The following is a 20,571-nucleotide window of genomic DNA, read 5'->3' on the forward strand; positions in this document are numbered from 1 at the left end:
ATCTCAGTGAGTCAACCCTAAAACATATGTGAAGGAAATGATCCTGAACTTTCCCTTCTAATGGCAGACCTGGTAATTTAATTCAGATCAGTCCTCCTACTAAAAAAATGCAGAAAAGACAGACAAAATATTTTTTTCAAACCACTGTAGCCATCAGAGAGCTAACAAATTAGTTAAGGATTCCTGGACCATTATCCATGAAGTAGATGAAAATCCCCAGAAGTGAGCAGTATTTGGAGCTGTTTTTGCTCTGAAAGCATTAGCCCATCATGAAAAATCATCTGAAGGGCTCAAAAGCACTTTTGACTATCCTTTTAATCATCAAGAACAAAAGAAGTCCAGAGCCTGGAAAAAGTGGAAGCCTTAGTAACCCCCACCTGCCAGAACTCAGAAAGTCTGGGGTTTTTCAGGTACAAGCACATTGACCTGAATACTCCTCAGGGCTCCTGAGAGCATTAGGATTTTTCTAGGACAAAATAATATTTATATTGAAGACTTTGTTCATATAGTGCAACATACTTAAGGAAGACATAAAGTATATTATGTTATTTTAAATTTTTTTCTGTTTAAAACACATCAAATAATGTTTGCACTTGAAGAGGTAGGTGGCACAAAATTCGTATATTGACGCTCTAACCCCCAGTACCTCAAAATGTGACAGTGTTTGGAGAAAGGGCCTTTAAAGAGGTGGTTAAGTTAAAATGAGGCTGTTAGGGTAGGCCCTGATCCAATTTGACTGCTGTCCTTATAAGAGGAAATGTGAACACACAGAGACACCAAGGGTCCACGTGCACAGAGGGATGACCATGTGAGGACAAAGCAACAAGCCAAGGAGAAAGGCCTAAACAGATCCTTCCCTTGTGGCCCTCGGAGGAAACCAACCCTGCCAGCACCTTGATCTTGGACTCAGATCTAGCCTCCAGACTGTGAGAAAATATATTTCTGTTGTTTAAGCCACCAGTCTGTGGTATGTTGTTATGGCAGCCCTAGCAAACAAATACATGACGTATTCTTTATTTTCAAAGATTTAAAATTTGTAGCATATGTCTTATAAAATATTTTTAAATATCAGAAAGTGAAGAATGAAATTGAAAGTTTAATTTTTTCTCTAAAAAGTAATAACTCAAAACCATAGTGAGATATTGTTTCATACCCATTAGGAAGCCTATTATCCGAAACAAAACAAACAAACAAACAAACCAAAAAAAAAACCACCAGAAAATAACAACCTTGACAAGGATGTGGAGAAATCAGAAGTTCATGCATTGTTGGTAGAAATGTAAAATGGTGCAGCCTTTGTGGGAAACAGTTGGTAGTTCATCAGAAAGTTAAATATAAAAATAACATATCATCAAGCAATTCCACTCTTAAGTGTATACTACAAAGAACTGACAGCAGAGTCTCAAAGAGATATCTATACACCCACGTTCATAGTGGCATTATTCACAATAGGCAAAAGGTGGAAGCAATCCAAGGATCTATCAACAGATGGAACAGATAAACAAAATGTGGTATACACATACAATGGAATATTATCCAGCTTCGAGAAGGAAGGAAATTCTGATACATACTACAACATAGATGAACCTTGAAAAAATTATGATAAATGAAATAAGCCTGACACAAAAGGACAAATACTGTATGATTCCTCCTATATAAAGTACCTAGAGCAGGCAAATTCATAGAGATGGAAAGTAGAATAGTGGTTACCAGGAGTGGAGAGAAAGGGAAATGTGGTATTATTGCTTGATAGGTACACAGCTTCTGTTTAGGATGATGAAAAAGTTCTGGAAATGGATAGAAGTGGTGGTTACACAATATTGTGAATACATGTAATGTCACTGAACTGTATATTGTAAAATGGTGAAAATGGTGAATTTTTCCTAAGAAGACATACAAAAGGCCAACAGACACATGAAAAGATGCTCAACATCACTAGTCATCAGGGAAATGCAAATCAAAGCCCCAAGGATATATCACCTCACAAATGGCAGAATGGCTATCATCAAAAAGACAAGAAATAACAAGTATTGGTGAAAATGTGGAGAAAAGGGGACACTTGTACACTGTTGGTGGGAATGTAAATTGGTGCAGCCACTATGGAAAACAGTACAAAGGTTCCTCAAAATATTAAAAATAGAACTACCATATACTCCAGCAATTCCACTTTGGGGTATTTTCCAAGAGAAAATAAAAACACTAATTTGAGGGCTTCCCTGGTGGCACAGTGGTAAAGAACCTGCCTGCCAATGCAGGGGACATGGGTTCGATCCCTGGCCGGGGAAGATCCCACATGCTGTGGAGCAACTAAGCTTACGCGCTACAACTACTGAGCCTGCGCTCTAGAATCCACAGGCTACAAATACTGAGCATGTGTGCCGCAGCCACTGAAGTCCATGCACCTAGAGCCCGTGCTCTGCAACGAGAAGCCACTACAATGAGAAGCCCACACACCATGACAAAGAGTAGCCCCCACTCGCCAAAACTAGAGAAAGCCCATGCACAGCAATGAAGACCCAACACAGCCAAAGATAAAATAAATAAAATTTATTAAAAAAAAACAAAAACACTAATTTGAAAAGATATATGCACCCCTATGTTCACTGCTGCATTATTTACAATAGCCAAGATATGGAAGCAACCTAAGTGTCCAATAATAGATGAATGGATAAAGAAGATGCAATATATATACAATGGAATATTACTCAGCCATAAAAAAGAATGAAATCTTGCCATTTGCAACAACATAGATGGACCTAGAGGGCATTACACTAAGTGAAATAAGGCAGACAGAGAAAGATAAATAACATCTTATTTCTCTTATATGTGGAATATAAAAACCAAAACAAATGAGTAAACATAACAAAACAGAAACAGATTCACAGATACAGAGAACAAACAGGTGGTTGCCAGAGGGGAATGGGGATGAATGAAATAGATGAGGGAGATTAAGAGGTACAAACTTCCAGTTGCAAAATAAATGAGTCACAGGGATGAAATGTACAGCATAGGGAAAACAGTTAATAATAATGTCATATCTTTATATGGTGACAGATGGTAACCAAACGTATTGTGCTGATCATTTTGTAATGTACAGAAATATTGAATCCTATGTTGTGCACCTGGAACTAACATAGTATTGTAGGTCAATTATACTTCAATTTTTTAAAAAAAGAAAGAAAAAGAAAAACAGTTAAAATGGTACATTTTATGTTATGTATATTTTATGACAATAAAAATAAAAGCAATACCTGAGGAAATGGAATGTCATAATCCCTGTAGAAACCAGTTCTTTTTCTGTGGGAACTTTCTGGATGTTCGACCTCTGAATCAAGGCTATAATCTGAACTATCATCACTGGATGGAGAATTATGCTAAAAGAAAGAAAAACCAAAAATGTTACATTTGCAAAAGGAAGAAAATTTAGCTAGTAACTAGATAAGCTTGCTTCAGCCAGAGGTGCCAACCAATAGATTATATTATTCTAGTAGGAGTATTAACTGGAAAGTTCTTGCTCCAAAAACCACCTCCACCCCAACGTCTCTAAAATTTTCTGAGGAACAGTACATCTTCCTCTTTTCTCAGGGAATTTATGGCAGCATTTTCACCATCATCCCTTTGGCCCAAGGACTTCAAATAGGAAATACTGCACCTCTATGCTCTAAAGTGATCTTAAATTTAGGTTAATCTTAAAGGAAATAACATTGGTTCCTCATCATGAGAAAGGATCCTAGAACATGAATAGAGTATGAATTAATTTATTTTTACCTAAAATGGCTTTAGAGTTCTTAATCTATTTGTATAAATACCCTAAATCTAAAAGACACCAAAAACATTCCTAATTATAAATATAAAATAAATCCAACCCACAAAATTGAACAAAGATGAAATGTAAACCACAAGCAATTGATAGTGATTGACATATATCAAGAATACGCTTTTTTAAGTATGAACACAATTTCTAAAAAATAAAAAAAAAATCACCAAATATCCTCCATCTAGCCAAATAATTACCTTCCCAGGTTGAGCATCCTCTTTAAAAAAATTTTTTTAAGTTCTTATCGACAAAGACACTAGCTCTGTATTTTAACATCCTTGCATTCTCAGCAGCTAGGTCTAGAACAAACTCAGTAAAAATGTGCTGAACTGAATTGACCTCTTGATACTTTTACAGTAGAAGGATCTGTTTTCTTCTACTCCATTCTTAAATGCTCGTTTAAGAAGACAAACTGTTTTCCTCCACCTGTTCTTAAATGTGCTGGGGTTTAGTTTTGGGGTGCTGTTAATTCTGTTTTTGTTGATTTCATAGGTGACATGAAGATCTTTTTATAACTATGCTATGAAATGCTTCAAGTTTAACTACCTAATCTTTTTGGTTAGGACTTGAAATAAATATTGTCCATTTAAAAGCCAAGCTTGCTACGTTACTAACAGAAGTCAGCTCTGGTTCAAAAGAAAACCTTTCACTTGAAGAACACTAAAGGGGTAAGACTTGTTTAAGAAGAAGTTCAAACAAAGGTACTGCCTCAGGAAGAGCCATCAGAGAAGAGAAGACTCTGCTTAAGGGAGAAGATTCTTCAGGCTATCCCTAAAAATGAGTCTAGAACACAGACCTTAAGAAGCCATTAGGAAGGCTATTATTAATAAAAATACGTATGTGCCTCACATATAGTAATAAGAAGCAGAGTAATTATTAACCCGAAATTAGCAATTGGACTACATTAAAAATAGCTGGAAATAGTAGAGTAATTAAAAATTATTAAAATGTTAAATGCTTACTTTTTTTATTTCAGAATTTTTATGTTTCTTTTTTTGGAGTGTTGTTTGGTATCTGTTTAGTGTTTGAAAGTGTTCCTTTAATTTTGTTATTTTACCTATAATAGACTGGTGGATTATTTTTTTCAGTACACTTAGTTTGTTAGTACTATACAGTTCAAGTCTAGGGACTTTCTTGGTGGTCCAGTGGGTAAGACTCCACGCTTCCAACGCAGGGGGCCCAGGTTCAATCCCTGGCCAGGGAACTAGATCCCACAGGCTGCAACTAAGAGTCCACACGCCACAACTAAGATCCTGTATGCTGCATCGAAGATCCCAAGTGCCACAACTAAGACCTAGTGTAGCTGAAATAAATATTTTTTAAATAAATAAATAAAATGCAAGTCTAAATGATTATGTTTTCTATAGAACTCTTCAACAAACATGACACCACATCGTTGTGAGTAAAGAGGGCAAAAGACATATAGTCAAGAACTAATTAATAGGATAGCTACTCAGTGACCCCTTTAAATATTCGAATAGTGAGAAAGAATTTAGGGACTTCAGTGGCTTCCCCGAACCATGCCAGCCTTTTCACACCGTTTGCTTTTGTATTCTCTGTGTTTCTTTGGTCAACTAGCTAATTTCTACCTGTCCTTCAAGATTTACCACAAACATCTCCATGTCCCATAGTAAGAGAATGATTTACTGAAGTATAGCACATAGCAATCAATTACGATGATATTTTAGATTTTACAGAAACAACAAAATGTTTATCTGTACTATTAAGTGAAAATGCAAAATATAAAATCAATTAAATGGCATTTCTCTAATAATAATTGTCCACAAATTCATTATTACTCCTACCCTCAAGAGATGGAGATGAATTCCTCTCCCCTTGAGTGTGGACTAGACTTAAAAGCTTGCTTCTAGAAAACAGAATCTGTCAGAAGTGATTAGGTTATAAAAAAGACTGTAGCTTTCATCTTGGGTGCTCTCTCTTGCTCTCTCACCATTGCCTCACTTGCTTTGGAGGGAGCCAGCCAAAGCATGAGGATGCAGAAGCAGCATGTAAAGGGGTCCACATGGTGAGGCAGTGAGGCCTGCCAAGAGCCACATGACTGAACTTGGAAGAGGATCCTGCCTCAGTCAGGAGATGACTGCAATCTCACCAGAAGCATTGACCCAGAATCATCAAGTTAAGCCATACCCACGTTCCTGACCCACAGAAACTGGGAGATAAAACTTTTGTTTTTAGCTTCTAAATTTGGGGCAATATGTTGTGCAGCAATAGTTAACTAACACAGATTTTGGAATCTGGAAATGCAGTGCTGCCAGTACAAATATCTAAAAGGTAGGACTGGTTCTGGAACCAGGCAGTGGATAGAAACAGGAATGATTTTAAGAGAGCATTAGTGAGTCCCTTCCATCAGGAAGCACGCAGGAGCCTCCTAGAGAGCTTCCTCCACAAGAGGGCAGACAGCAGTACCAAGCAGTATCAGCAGTATTTCGTCTTGTGGAACTGAAAACCACAGCCACAGAAAGACAGAGAAAATGAAAAAGCAGAGGACTTTGTACCAGATGAAGGGACTGGAAAAACCCCAGAAAAACAACTAAATGAAGAGGAGATAGGCACCCTTCCAGAAAAAGAATTCAGAATAATGATGGTGAGGATGATCCAGGACTTTGAAAAAAGACTGGATGCAAAGATCGAAAAGTTTACCAAAGACCTAGAAGAATTAAAGAGCAAACAAACAGAGATATGCAACACAATAACTGAAAGGAAAAATACACTAGAAGCAACCAATAGCAGATTAACTGAGGCAGAAGGGCGAATAAGTGACCTGGAAGACAGAATGGTGATAATCACTGATGCGGAAAAGAATAAAGATAAAAGAATGAAAAGAACTGAAGACAGCCTAAGAGACCTCTGGGACAATGTTAAATGCACCAACATTCGCATTATAGGGGTCCCAGAAGGAGAAGAGAGAGAGAAAGGACCCAAGAAAATATTGGAAGAGATTATAGTTGAAAACTTCCCTAACATGGGAAAGGAAATAGCTACCCAAGTCCAGGCAGCGCAGAGAGTCCCAGGCAGGATAAACCCAAGGAGAAACATGCCAAGACATGTAGCAGTCAAATTGACAAAAATTAAAGACAGAGAAAAGTTACTAAAAGCAACAAGGGAAAAATGACAAATAACATATGAGGGAACTCCCATCAGGGTAACAGCTGAATTCTCAGCAGAAACTCTACAAGCCAGAAGGGAGTGGCATGATATATTTCAAGTGATGAAAGGGAAGAACCTACAACCAAGAATACTCTACCCAGCAAGGATCTCATTCAGATTCAATGGAGAAATCAAAAGCTTTACAGACAAGCAACAGCTAAGAGAATTCAGCACCACCAAACCAGCCCTACAACAAATGCTCAAGGAACTTCTCTAAGTGGGAAACATAAGAGAAGAAAAGGACCTACAGAAACAAAAACAAAACAATTAAGAAAATGGTAATAGGAATATACATATCGATAATTACCTTGAATGTAAATGGACTAAATGCACCAACCAAAAGACACAGACTGGCTGAATGGATACAAAAACAAGATCCATATATATGCTGTCTACAAGAGACCCACTTCAGACCTAGCAACACATACAGACTGAAAGTGAGGGGATGGAAAAAGATATTCCATGGAAATGAAAATCAAAAGAAAGCTGGAGTAGCAATAGTCATATCAGATAAAATAGACTTTAAAATAAAAAATGTTACAAGAGACAAGAAAGGACATTCCATAAAGATCAAGGGATCCATCCAAGAAGAGGAGATAACAATTATAAATATATATGCACCCACTATAGGAGCACCTCAATACATAAGGCAAATGCTAGCAACTATGGAAGAGGAAATGCAAGGCAGAAACAGAGACACGGATGTAGAGAACAAGCACGTGGACACCAAGTGGGGAAAGCGGGGCGGGTTGGGGGGGAATGAATTGGGAGATTGGGATACCAAATTGTACACTCTAAATATATGCTGTTTATTGTCTGTTAACTGTATCTCAATAAAAGTTCTTAAAAAAAAGAAAAGAGAGAGCATTAGTGAAAGCCTAATGATCGTTAGTAAAATTTAGGACTTTGGGGCAACTTAAAGGAAAGTGAGAGATACCTTACTAACATTGGAAAAAGGGAGATACTTGTTATGTAGTGGCAGAAATCTAGCAACACTATTACATCCAGTAATGTAGAAAGTGAAAAATATGTCTAATAAACTAGGTGTTCTAGTTAAGATTTTCAAGCAAAATGTTGAAAGTATCAATCCATGAGGGAAGATAAAGGAAGAATTGTTAAAAAGGAACCAGGACTTTAGTTTTAAAAGTTCTTAACATCAAAATATCTGACTTTGTTTTTGCACTTCCCTCTTTTCTTGATTAGTTTGACCAATAATTTATAAAAATTGTTGATCTTTTTTAAAAAACTACTGGGACTTCCCTGGCGGTCCAGTGGTTAAGACTCAGAGCTTCCACGGCAGGCGGCACAGATTCAGTCCCTGGTGGGGGAACTAAGATCCTGAATGCCGTGAAGAGCAGCCAAAACAACCCCCAAACAAAGAAACAAACAAACAAAGCCTGACTTTTCATTCTAATTTGTTAAATTCTGCTTATTACTTTATTAAGCTCTTCCTTTTTGTTTGTCTTACTTTGCTGTTTTCTAGATTTTAATACTATAATAATTTTTCTTCTGATAATTTTTTAGCTATCTTCCATATGTCAAAGTCTCATTCTCATTATTTTCATGAAATTCTGCAGATTTAATCTGAGTTCAAAGGCATTTCTGTTTTTTGACTTTGTTAGTAATGTCTAATTTGATTGCACTGTGGTTTGAGATTGCTCTTTGTACTATTTCTACTCTACCAAATTAATTGGAGTTTTCTTTGTTACCTATGACATGGTCTGTTTTTATGAATATTCCAAGTATACTTGAAAGGAAGATATATTCTCAGGATTCAGAGCTTACTATATATTTATAGTATGTCTTTAACATCCTTACCACCTTTTCATCCATTTGAATGACCTCTTTGCATTAAGAGAGGTATACTGATGTATCTATCTCCTGTTATTACTGTATTCTGGTCTATTTCTTCTCACAGTTTTTATAGCTCCTGCTTTATGAAAGTTGATGTTTAGGATATAAAATATTAATAACATATCTTCATTGTGAATTACAACCCTTAACATGATAAAACATCCTTCTTTGCTTCTTTCAATAACTTTTTGACCTAAATTTGACTTTTTCATATATCAACATTGTGATTTCTGCCTTCACTTTCTTTGCATTTGCCTGGTATAACTTTACCCAGTTTTTTAGATCTTCCTCTTTTACGTAGCTTAGAGTTGGATTTTGCACTGTTGGGTAGTATATCTTTCAGTATTAGAAAGATTTATATTTTGTTTCAGTTATTTCTTTCACACTGCCTTTTTCCAATAACCTTAGTCCCTGTCCCTTTTTTGCATACTAGTTGTTTACTAGTAGTACCAATATTGAAATTAGGCAGTAACCTCTCCTTCTACTTTCTCTCTTTCATTCCCAGGATAATAATTTGAAGTGTATTTTAAAATTCTCAGTTAATAACTATAAAGCTACCAATATGGTTATCCTGCTTACCATATATTCTTCTGCTTTTCCTGACATATTGTACAACTGTAATGTTTGGATACATAATATACTGCCTCCCTTATGTCCATCATTTAGTCTTAGTTTTACAGACAAATATGTAGTGTATATAGCTTACTCTCGCTTTTTCACATAGTCATTTTGGTTATCTGAAATGTTCTCTAGTAGATTCTTTGAGAAGGCTTATGATAATATTTCCTGACTTCTATTATATACAGTTTTTCTGAGGACTTTGTATTTGAAGTTCAGTATTTACCTGGATATAAAATGCTTCGCTCACATTTTATTTGAATATGTTTACCCCATTATCTTCTGGCATAAAATGGTGATACCAAAAATTTTTATGTAAATTTGACTTTCCTTTCTTTTTTTAAAATTAATTAATTAATTAATTAATGTATTTATTTCTTTGGCTGTGTTGGGTCTTTGTTGCTGCACGTGGGCTTGGGCTTTCATTAGTTGTGGTGAGCAGGTGTTACTATTTGTTGTGGTGCATGGGCTCCTCAATGCGGTGGCCTCTCTTGTTGCAGAGCATGGGCTCTAGGCACGTAGGCTTCAGTAATTGCAGCACATGGGCTCAACAGTTGTGGCTCATGGGCTCTAAAGCACAGGCTCAATAGTTGTGGCACATGGGCTTAGCTGCTCCACGGCATGTGGGATCTTCCTGGAGCAGGGATCCAACCCGTCTACCCTGCATTGGCAGGCAGATACTCAACCACTGCGCCACCTAGGAAGCCCTGACTTTCCCTCCTTAATAAGCGACTTGGTCTTTTTGCCTAAATGACCAAAGGATCCCCTGCCCCCACCAATTCTACTAATGCTGTTTGGTCAGAGTTTATATTATTTTCTTAATTTTTAAGAATCATTTTGTAACATTAGGTTAAATTTTTCATGTTTTGTGGGCATTCTTTTCTGGAAGAATATTATTCTCTCCATTTTTCTCTTTTTTAATACTAATAACTTATATGGTCCAATAACTCATGGTCCAATCTTGCTGCGCATGTGTCAAATGAGGAATGGTCCAGGAAAACTTTCCTAGCTTCACTCTCTAGGGTTATTTCTTCTTGTTAGCATGAAGTATTAAAAATTACGGCTGTGTATCTTCCGAGACATGCCACCCCTGCTCCCTTCCCCCATTTTCTTTCTTTGGCCCTAGCACTCTTGTTCTCTCCATTTAGAGTCTACCCCCAGCAGTTATCTCCTCAGAGTGGAACTGTCCCAGAAGAGATTTAGTTGATTAGTACTATGAGTTCACCGGGCCCAGACCACTTTAGCGCCATCCAATGTTACATGCCACCTTATACTCATGTGTGAACTGGGAACTAGTAAAGCCCCCTTCTCAATTCCCATTGCTATTTCTCAGTGGGGCTGACAGGCTTTCCATGTTCACTGGGGACTCCTCCATTTGAGGTGAATATCTATTGGTAACTTGTTTTCTGGGAGTTCCTTTACCTTGCCTGTGCTTCATTTCACACAATTGCTGATCCTGCTCTGGTCTTGTTGTGTCTCTGGTTTGGTCTTATCCTTTTTTATTTTTGAGGTTTGTGGAGATAACTTGTTACTTCGTCTTTTGGTAGATGTTGCCAATGACTTTTTGGTTTTGTTGTCCTAACTGCTGTTTTTATGGGGGAAATTCAATGAGTTTCAAAAACTACCCCACCACTGATGCCAACTTTTCTCTGAGTTCTCTATCAGAATAGGTTTCCCTTCTTCTCAAACATAGTCCACATTATTCTGTATCCAGCACTCAACTGTTTGGATAGCATTTGTTTTTTCAATTGTTTCCTGCCTCTCTCCTTCCCATTTCAATGTAATCTCTGTAAGAGTGTTTCACTCCTTACTATAACCTCCAGCATACAGCACAGAGATTTCCACAGCAAGCACACAATAATACCTATGAATGAATAAGTAAATGGATGGACAATGCAAGTGCTGTTACTCTATATCTGTAAAGAATGAAACTTTCTTTCCTTACGCTTTCAGTATTCTTACATATACTCATCCATCAATTTAAAAGCTTTCTTCTAATTTGCATTAAAAGTTACCTTGATCATTTTTTAAATCTTTAAGATATTTCATATAATCTTTATGTTCAGAAAATTTATTAAGCACATAAATAAAAATATCTAGTCTATATATTTTATAAGAAAATAGGTAATCATTTATACTTCCCAATTTTCAGTGTTTTATATTTCATAAAAATTGACCAAAAAGACAAAAAAATAGAATCTAACTAACCTTATGTTTCTCACGTTTTCTCCTTTTGGACTTTTTCTTCTCTTTTTCTTTCTTGTGTTTTTTCCTTGATTTTCTGTAGGCTTTCTCATTTTTCTGCTTTTCATCCTCTTTGGCTTCCTGTTCTTGTGTTTCTTCAAATCCTGCATCATCTATTTCACCATCTTCTAGTTCACCATCTTCTCTGTAAAAGACAATGAAAAGTTTAATTTTCAAATGTCAATTCTAAAGAGAATCTTATAGAAACATTTCTAAAACAAACAAACCAAAAAAGCATGAGCCAAGAATTTAAGTTATACTCATTTATATCAGGGGGTTGGCCAATTTTCTACAAAGGGCTAGATAGGAAATATTTTAAATTTGCAGGTCATATACAGTTTCTGTTGCAAATTCTCCTTTTTTTAAAAAACACCCTTCAAGAATGTAAGAAGCAATTTCAGCAGCCATAGTTTGCCAACCTCTGATTTAGATTAAGAGCACTGACTCTTACCGAATGAATGCATGAATACAATACTATCTCAAAGTAATACTGCAATAGTTACTATCTACTAAGCTACCAAAAACTTGGAAGGAAGGAAGGAAGGAAGGAAGGGAGGGAGGAAGGGAGGAAGGAAGGAAAAAACTAAAACAATCCAAGAAGCAAACATTCTAACTACAGGAAGGAATTTTTAACTTTGTGGTCCACAGACAGCTATAAATAGATTTAAAATAAAAGAAATTATATTAATTCTCACCAAAAGAGTAAAGTTCAATAAGAAAACAAATTTCAATAAGTAGATAATAAAAGCTAAACCACAAAAGCAGAATAATAAATTCAACTTGAATCTGTAAAAAATATTCATATTAAAATAAAAAATCTACAAATCTTTATATTATGACATTTTTATAGTTATAGTAGCCCAAATGTTCACTAACAGTATTTTAAAATGCAAATTAACCAACTGATCTACATGGGAAGATAAATACATAAAATAATTTTAACATTTCATCCTGCTTCCATAGTTTGAAAAAATGCAAACATCTACAAATATTACATGATGATGCAGAAAGACAAATGCCTTTTATGACTGGAAGCAAATGAGAAGCACCCAAATTTTAAAGATACTTTAAAATTACTAGAAATGTGTGATTTTTAAAATGCAAAACTGATCATGTCACTCTCCTGCTAAAAACATTCAATAATGATGTGATATCTCAAATTTGCTTCAAACAATCCACTGAGGATGAAGGAAGTGGTCTCAACAAGACAGGCCATGAGTTGGTAATTGCTGAAACTGTGGGATGTGTATATGAGGATTCATTCTACCATTCTATGTGGTTGAAGTTTTCCATAACAAAAAAGACAATATCAGTGGTTCCCTTCTGACCTGAGGATGATGTCAAAACTCCCTGACTCCAAAAGGCCCTTTATAATTAAGTCCCTGATTAACCAGCTAATTTCAGTTCCTCAAGTCTCTGAGCCTTAAACATTGCCTTAAAAACTTTCATTGCCCTGCTCCTCTCAATACCCCCCAGCCCCAGCCTCCTTGAATTGGCTAAATCCAATTCAATCCTTAGGACCCGGTTTAGATGTCCCTTCCTGCAAGATGCCTCCACTGACTACTCAGGATTACATGAGATGCTCCATGTAATCATGCACTCCCCTAATAATTCTCATTTCTTTATCTCTGCACTCTATACATTGTTTGAATGACTTGTTTATTGGTTGGTGAAAGCAGGGTATGTGACTGTGTCTTTCATAGCTATATCTCTAACCCCTAACAGGGTGCCCTGCTGTTTCCTGAATGACTGAATGTAAAATATCCATAACCCTTGCCACTATAGAACAGGCACATAATATCACCCTATATTGACTGTGAAGTCAATGTTATTCTTCCCCACTTTCTAACATAAAATCAGAGGTATATGTCTATTTAGGTGGACTTGAAAATTTCATGTGAGGCAGGTTCAGCATACTGGCTGTTTTAATTTAAAAAGTTCTGAGCTTTCATAATACTACAATACCTATGGCCCAAGAAAAATGAGCACATATATTCACCAAAGGACAAGTATAAGAAAGTTTTTAACAGCTTTAGTCATGATGGTAAGAAAGTGTAAACAACCCAAATCTCCATGAACAGGTGAATGGATACATAAATTGTGCTTTATTTATATAATGGAATACTATAAAGCAAAAAAAAAATTAACTACTGTACTGATATACACAATATGATGAATCTTATAGATATAAACAAAAGAAGCTAGACACAAGAGACTACTATTTGACACCATTTATATGCTCTTCCAGAACAGGCAAAACTAATCTATGGTGATGTAAGTTAGAATAGTGATTACCTCTTGGAGGGTTAACGCTGACAAAAAAGGAGTACTAAGAAGCCTCCTAGGACGTTAAAATATTCTCTATAGATGGGTATAGTGATTACTACATTTATAAGTGTGTAAAAACTCATCAATTCTTAAAAATTCATTTAAGAATTGTGCATTTTACTATCTACATGTAAAATTCTAAATGCAAACAACAAAATCTTCAGGTGTTCATCCTTTCTTTTACCACCATTCTCCTCCAGCCTGAGCTCCTTAAAGTATACGTTAAAACCACTAATTCATATTTAGCACTTTGATTAGAGCTATTCAAACAAAGTACTCAAGCTGAAAATGCTGCACATGATTGTACTGTACTTTACATAAATTCTTTAACTGTGACATATGGGAATTTATACTTGTTATTAAACATAAAACACGACAAGTTTTAAAATTTTTCTTTCTTTTCCCTTTGCCTATTTATTATTTCAATATTCATACAATAACAAATTTAAATTTGTAAATTTATGGGTGGTTACAAAAAAAACAGGACAGTAAAAGGAAATAAAGAACAATGATCCACACTTCTATGAGCTGCTTCCAAATGCCTTAAAAAATCAGCTTTGGGCACATATGGAAAGCATGCGTGGCATAATGGAAAGAGGAGACTTGGAGGAAACCTGGATTCTAATTCTAGCCCTGTCACCAAAATAAAATAAAGCTTTCTTGATTGAGCACCTACCAATGTATCAGATACTAACCTAGCTCTGTAAAAAATCAAACATAGACGAGATAACAGAAGTCATTAAGAGTGCTTGGCATTCTCTAGATTTTGAACTAACTCAGCATTATTATGAAAGCTATTTTGCTTACTAAACTCAAGATAATTTTTTAAAATTCAATAAAAAATAAAAGTTCTTAGGTCAATTATATATGGGTGACTTTTTTATTAGTGTAAAAATAATAGAATGATTAGAATGAGTCATATTCATGTTACGGGCATGTGAGTAACTGTCCAGTTAATAAACAAAATTATTTTTAAAAACTTTCTCTCAGGCAAATCCATAAAGACAGTTGGGTTAGAGGGAAGAATGGGGAATGACTCTCAATAGGTACAGAGTTTCCTTTAGGAGTGATGAACATGTTATAAAAGTAGATAGTGGTAGTGGTTGCACAACTCTGGAACATCCTAAAAATCAGTGAATTGTATATGTTAAAAGGTAAATTCTATCTCAATAAAGCTGTCATTCTAAAAAATAATAAAATAAAGTTTTAAAGGATTTTACCTCTAGATTTAAATATCTAAATTGGAGACAACTAGAAAAAAATCATAATACACTATAGTATAAATTAAAGACTCTGAAATTGGTCAATGCCCTCACTGTCTTATTCTGAGGTAACTAGTCACTAAATCCTTACAAATTGATATGCCTCAATAGAGAATTCTACTTTTCTCCATTTTGATATTGTTGACTATTGAAATAAATCAACCTGAGCCATTCAGTCTTACCTCCACTGGTAGTGTCTGTTTTTTCTTTATGCTTGCCTAAAGGCTCCTGTTATAAGCTACAGATCAGAAACTGAGTCTTCTGGAAAAAACACAAAAGCCTCAGTAAAAGACTACAAGTACTCCTGATGGATGATATTACAAAGATGTTACTCATGAACACAAGCTTCTTGGGATAAGCTGATATGGTCACTACAAAAAAGACTTTTTTTCAGAGTAGACAACTTTATGGAAGTAGACTGCTTATCCTAAAACCAAGAGAACACAAATTTTCTAGATGCTTGAAAGCTATTGCTTGTAGCAATTTTCAGGCTTTGTTCTAATTCATCCTGTCATTTCTCCCTTACCATGGGTGACAATGAAGGGAAACTGCTCTGTACAAGCGCCCCGGTAACCTTACATGTCTCCACATAGGCCACACAGGCAAGGCTCAACCACAGGCTGACTTAAGCCTTAGCAGATGCCCTGTGATCTCCCCAAAGTATGGAAAGATGGTGCTGCTGCAAGGCTATTTCTCATGCACTTTTTTATTTTGTGGGAGGCTGCTATAAGGCAATTTCTCATCCACCTTCCCTGGTTCCAATGAGGGCTTAGATTTTCCACCTTGCTCACTCCTAAGCTGCAGGCTAAAAAAACTGCATAGCTGTAGTGTGGAAACTGTTCCTCAGCAACAGAGTGCTCAACCACTCACATTACCTACAACCCTCTGGCCTCTTCGGTTTCAGCATTATTCTGTTGGACTAGGGACACAAAGAGCAGACCCCATGTCGATCTTGCGTTTGTTTATGTATGAAATAAACTCTGAATCTTACTCCCTGAACCTGTAAGCAGGCGTCACAAAGAACTTGCTTGGGTCTAGGATTTGCCCACACCTACTCTGATTGTTTCCCTCGACCTGTATAGCTTACGCATGATCCTCTTGATTAAGCCTTAACCTAACTCCCTACTGCACCTCCAAAACTAGGTATTTCCCCTCAAGGAAAACACTGGCTGGCCAAGTTGGGGTCATGGAAGAGCTACCTGACTTGAGTGTTCGTGATTTTATGTTTATTCCAAACTGGACCTTGAACATTTACATCCTAGATGGTTTATCACCATTTGTTTCAGAAAAAGTTTCTCTTTACAAAATACCAGTGGTAAAATCTGAATACCTACCAGCCTTCAAATTGCTTTTATCCTTATCCTTTACCCAATACATTCTTACACCCTGTAGAGTGTATTTGGTTTGCAGAAACTCAGCTTATCCCTTTATGACTATATACAGCCACAGCAATTTTCACTTGGTTTGCTTTACTCCCCAAGCCAGTCTTAGAACTTAGTCAAAGTCTCAACCCAAATACAAATTCCTTCAGGAATGGGACTTTGTACAAATATATGGGCAAAATTAAATATTTTAATTAGCCTAACAGCCTTCATAGTCTTATGATAACCTTTGCAAATTTTAATTCTATGTATGTTATCTGTAGCCCAGAGATAACCAAGAATTCCTTTCTTACTTTTGTTACAAATAATTGCTCTTTTGTTTTTAAAACTACATGTGACCCTTCTAATCTTTATTTCCTAAATCAACAACATGCTTTGTCGTATTTACTTCATCAAAACCTAATTGTATGGGGCGGAGAGGGACAGACTCGGAGTTTGAGATTGATGTACACACTGCTATATTTAAAGCAGATAACCAACAAGGACCTACCAAAAACCGCTAACTTGCATATATAAATAAAAAGTATATATAACAATGGAATAATTAGACATTTTTAGAGATTTCCTTCCCATCTCCTTCAGGAGACCATGCTTCTCTGGGAGTGTCTGAAAGGACACATCTCCCTAGAGAAAAAAAAAAACTGTTACTCCCTTAAAGCTAGAAACATTAGGGCTCTATCTTCAACTAAAGGGGTCATGTAACTTGAAAAATATATCAAAAATGTGTTATTAACATTGACTGAAAAATAATACTGTAAAGCCGGAAAAGTACAAGAAACCAAAGTCACTGACCCAAGTCGTTGTAGATAACAGCACTGCCCTGGATTTCGTGCTGGCAAGAAAAATACATCATATATGGCTAACACTTCCTGCTTCTCACGGAATAATTCCATATGGAAAGTTGACCAATCTATACTCAAACTAAAAGACAACTTGGTTATCAAAATTGGATTCAGAAAGAGTCTTAACATCTGACCTCCTGGGCAAGTGAGGAATCCTTGATCATTCTAAAGCGCCTTCCAGTTTTTCCTTATAACAGTCATGGCTACTCTTCCTTTTCTTTCAATGCTTGGTCTCCAGAGTCAGATATGCTACTGCACAGCTGTTATTTCATCAGATGGTACAAAAATTTATTTTTATAACAGAAGGAAAACACAGGGACAACAAAGGGACTTAGTTAAGCCAAGGCTTTTAATGAGAGTTCCTAAAAAGAACATAACCTTCACAGCAGTGAACATATAACTTGCTGTTTATGTGAGTAGAACTAAAGAGAGACTGTTAAAACTCTGCCAAGTTCCCAGCATGTGCTTACAAAAGTGCTAACTGTATGTCTCTGAGCCTAACAGACACTTTCAAATCCCTCCTCAGACATCTTCATAAAGCAATGCCTGTGCTTTTGGGACAGAAGCAGAAAATAAATCAAAAGGAAGAATTTCTATTTCCCAAATGAACCAGTCAGAACTTAATACCTAGAATTCCTCCCAATATGTAATAAACATTTTCTATTCCTCTTTATCCCTTCCACTCTTAGCATGGAGAAACACACTGAATTTGTTTCTTACCCAGCAATCAGATTAACAGATTAATTTTGCTTTTCTTTCTTTTAAAGCTCTGATAGAGTTTTATTATTCCTTGGAAGCTATTTATAGAGACTTTTATTGAACAAACTATAAAATATGTAAATAAATCACAGTTAAAATTCTAAAGGTTAAAATGATGCTAAAACTAAGATTAGTTTACATATGGGCATGCCAGAAATCCCTGACTAATTTCTAGATGTGAGCTGCAAATCTGAACCTGAGCTTCAGGAAACAGGATAAGGTATAAGACAACAGTGCTTTCAAGACCAGAACAGATCAGTTGCTCAAGAGAGGCACAATTTTTTTCTGGGAGTGAGAACGGAGAGAAATTTCTCATCTGAGTCCTTATAAAGACAATATTATCGGATACAACGGGCAGTACTTGATACAATGGACACTACCCTCAACAGTGTCCATACAACAGTTTATCACTTACAGCACACCCCAAGTTGAACCAAGGGCACACTGCCAACAGTCAGTTGAGAAAAAGCAATTATATGAGGAAACAGAGTAATAGTGTCCAAGTACACAACTGTCTGATGTGCTGATTTAATCCAGGGATGAAAACTACAACATCTAGAGCAGCAATTCTCAAAAACTATGTTTATAAGAATCTTCTGTCCTCCCAGGAAAAAAAAAAAAGTGCCATTCGTTCATTTAACATATTTATTCACTACCGTCTAATCAAGATACAATGGTAAACAAAAAAGATATGGTTTTCTTCTCTCATGAAGTTTTCAATCTAGTGATGACGGAGACAGACATCGATCAAAGAATCACACAAATAAATATAAAATAACAACCATACATGAAGGAGGTAAAAGTGTTGTTAGTGCACACAATAGGGGAAAATATTTGTCAGGGAAGTCGGCAAGGCTTTCCCTGAGGAAATTCATGAGTGAACTGAGAGGACCAGTTAGTCTAGGAGATAAGGGGTAGGGAAGGGCCTCTGGAAGACAGAAAATAAGATGAGCAAAACTTCTCTGTAGGAGAACTAAGAGAGGAGCAGAGACAAGGCCAGTGCTGCTGGATCACAGAGGAAAGCGGGGAAGCTGGTTCATAATTGTACTGGAGTGATGTTTGTGGAGTTTATCCTAGAGAAATGAAAAAGCACTGGAAGTGTTTCTAGGAAAGGAGATGCAATTAGGTCTCCATTTTGAAGTATAAATTTAATTGAGAGGGAAAAACAGAGCTAGAGGAGAGACAAAACAGATGCAGGAAAAGCAGGATGCCACTGCAACAATCCAACACCAGACCAAAAGAAGAATGGAACATATGTGGAGATTCTTATCTCCACTCCACTCAAATATACTCACTCTGTTACTGATGGGAATGTTTTTTCTCCAAGTGTTGAGGCAAAAAAAAAGTTAGCTGAAAACTACTAATATCAAGAAATGAATAGACTATTATCCTTCATGCAATCCTCCATGAATATTACAAGCATTCCCATGATTTATACCTTTAATATGTCACCTCATTATTGCTGAGGCCATTCCTTTGAACAGGTCAAGATTTCCCTTAAAAATAGTAAGGATGTGAGTGAGTAATATGTTAATCTTCTCTTTCATAGAAGCACATAATCCCAATCATTTAAGCCTCAAGTTATTCAAAGAAAGCATTGTAATTATCTGATGCAGTAATGAAAATATCAGTAACATAATAAAGAAACATCTAAATTCAAGCAATGTAACTTCCTGGTGAACTTCCCGATATAAATTTGGTGCAGAGTACACCATGAAGTTATTAAATTAAAAAACTTTTTGAACAAAGAAAAGGAGTCCTTAGAGGGAGATTTATGCTTTTATTTAAACACATTTTCAGGAAATAACAAAGATTAAAAATAAATATACATTCAACTAAAGAACTTGAAAATGGGTAAACTGAAAAAAATAAGAGTGAAAATAATAAATATGAGGACATAAATCAACAAAATAGAGAACAAAAACAATAGAGAATACAAATAAAACTAAAGGTTATCTTTTAAAGAAGCATTACAAGTCCCCATTCACTCCAGTACCACTTTGTCTTAGTCCTGCAATCATTCAAATCTAGATATGAACAAAGTGTAAATGATTCCATTTCAGCTGTAATAAGTTAACTTTATTTCCCCATAAGGGCCAAAATATTGCCTGGAACAGAACCTTTAAAAAGCTTAGGGCTATTAGAGGATTATGGATATGTGACTTTAACAAATAATTTAAAATTTTTATTTCTCAGCAATTTTTAGTCTACGCTTTTTTCATCTAATTATTTCACTATTTGTCTCTCTTCAATTCCAGCTAATGTGTTCATGATAAACTAATATTAATTCTGAAATA

General features: G+C 35.9%; 1 protein-coding gene and 1 non-coding gene across 4 annotated transcripts in view; one reads left to right on the forward strand and one right to left on the reverse strand.

Annotated features, from left to right (window-relative positions):
- The window catches only part of ZC3H6 (zinc finger CCCH-type containing 6), a 54,945-nt gene that overhangs the window by 22,027 nt on the left and 12,347 nt on the right, over positions 1-20,571 (reverse strand). For 2 of the 3 annotated variants that reach the window (XM_057741475.1, XM_057741474.1), the window contains exons 2-3: positions 11,666-11,846; positions 3,252-3,374 (exon numbers count right to left, since the gene is read on the reverse strand). In XM_057741475.1, the coding sequence (XP_057597458.1) occupies positions 3,252-3,374; positions 11,666-11,846 (304 nt within the window). Of the gene's footprint in view, positions 1-3,251; positions 3,377-11,665; positions 11,847-20,571 lie in introns of those variants that run through there. The other variant, XM_057741477.1, reaches the window with a different exon arrangement.
- Positions 4,949-5,021, forward strand: TRNAW-CCA (transfer RNA tryptophan (anticodon CCA)). Its single transcript has one exon. It is a non-coding gene; the product is annotated as a tRNA-Trp (tRNA).

This window comes from Hippopotamus amphibius, chromosome 7, assembly GCF_030028045.1.
Source record: "Hippopotamus amphibius kiboko isolate mHipAmp2 chromosome 7, mHipAmp2.hap2, whole genome shotgun sequence".
Taxonomy (NCBI): domain Eukaryota; kingdom Metazoa; phylum Chordata; class Mammalia; order Artiodactyla; family Hippopotamidae; genus Hippopotamus; species Hippopotamus amphibius.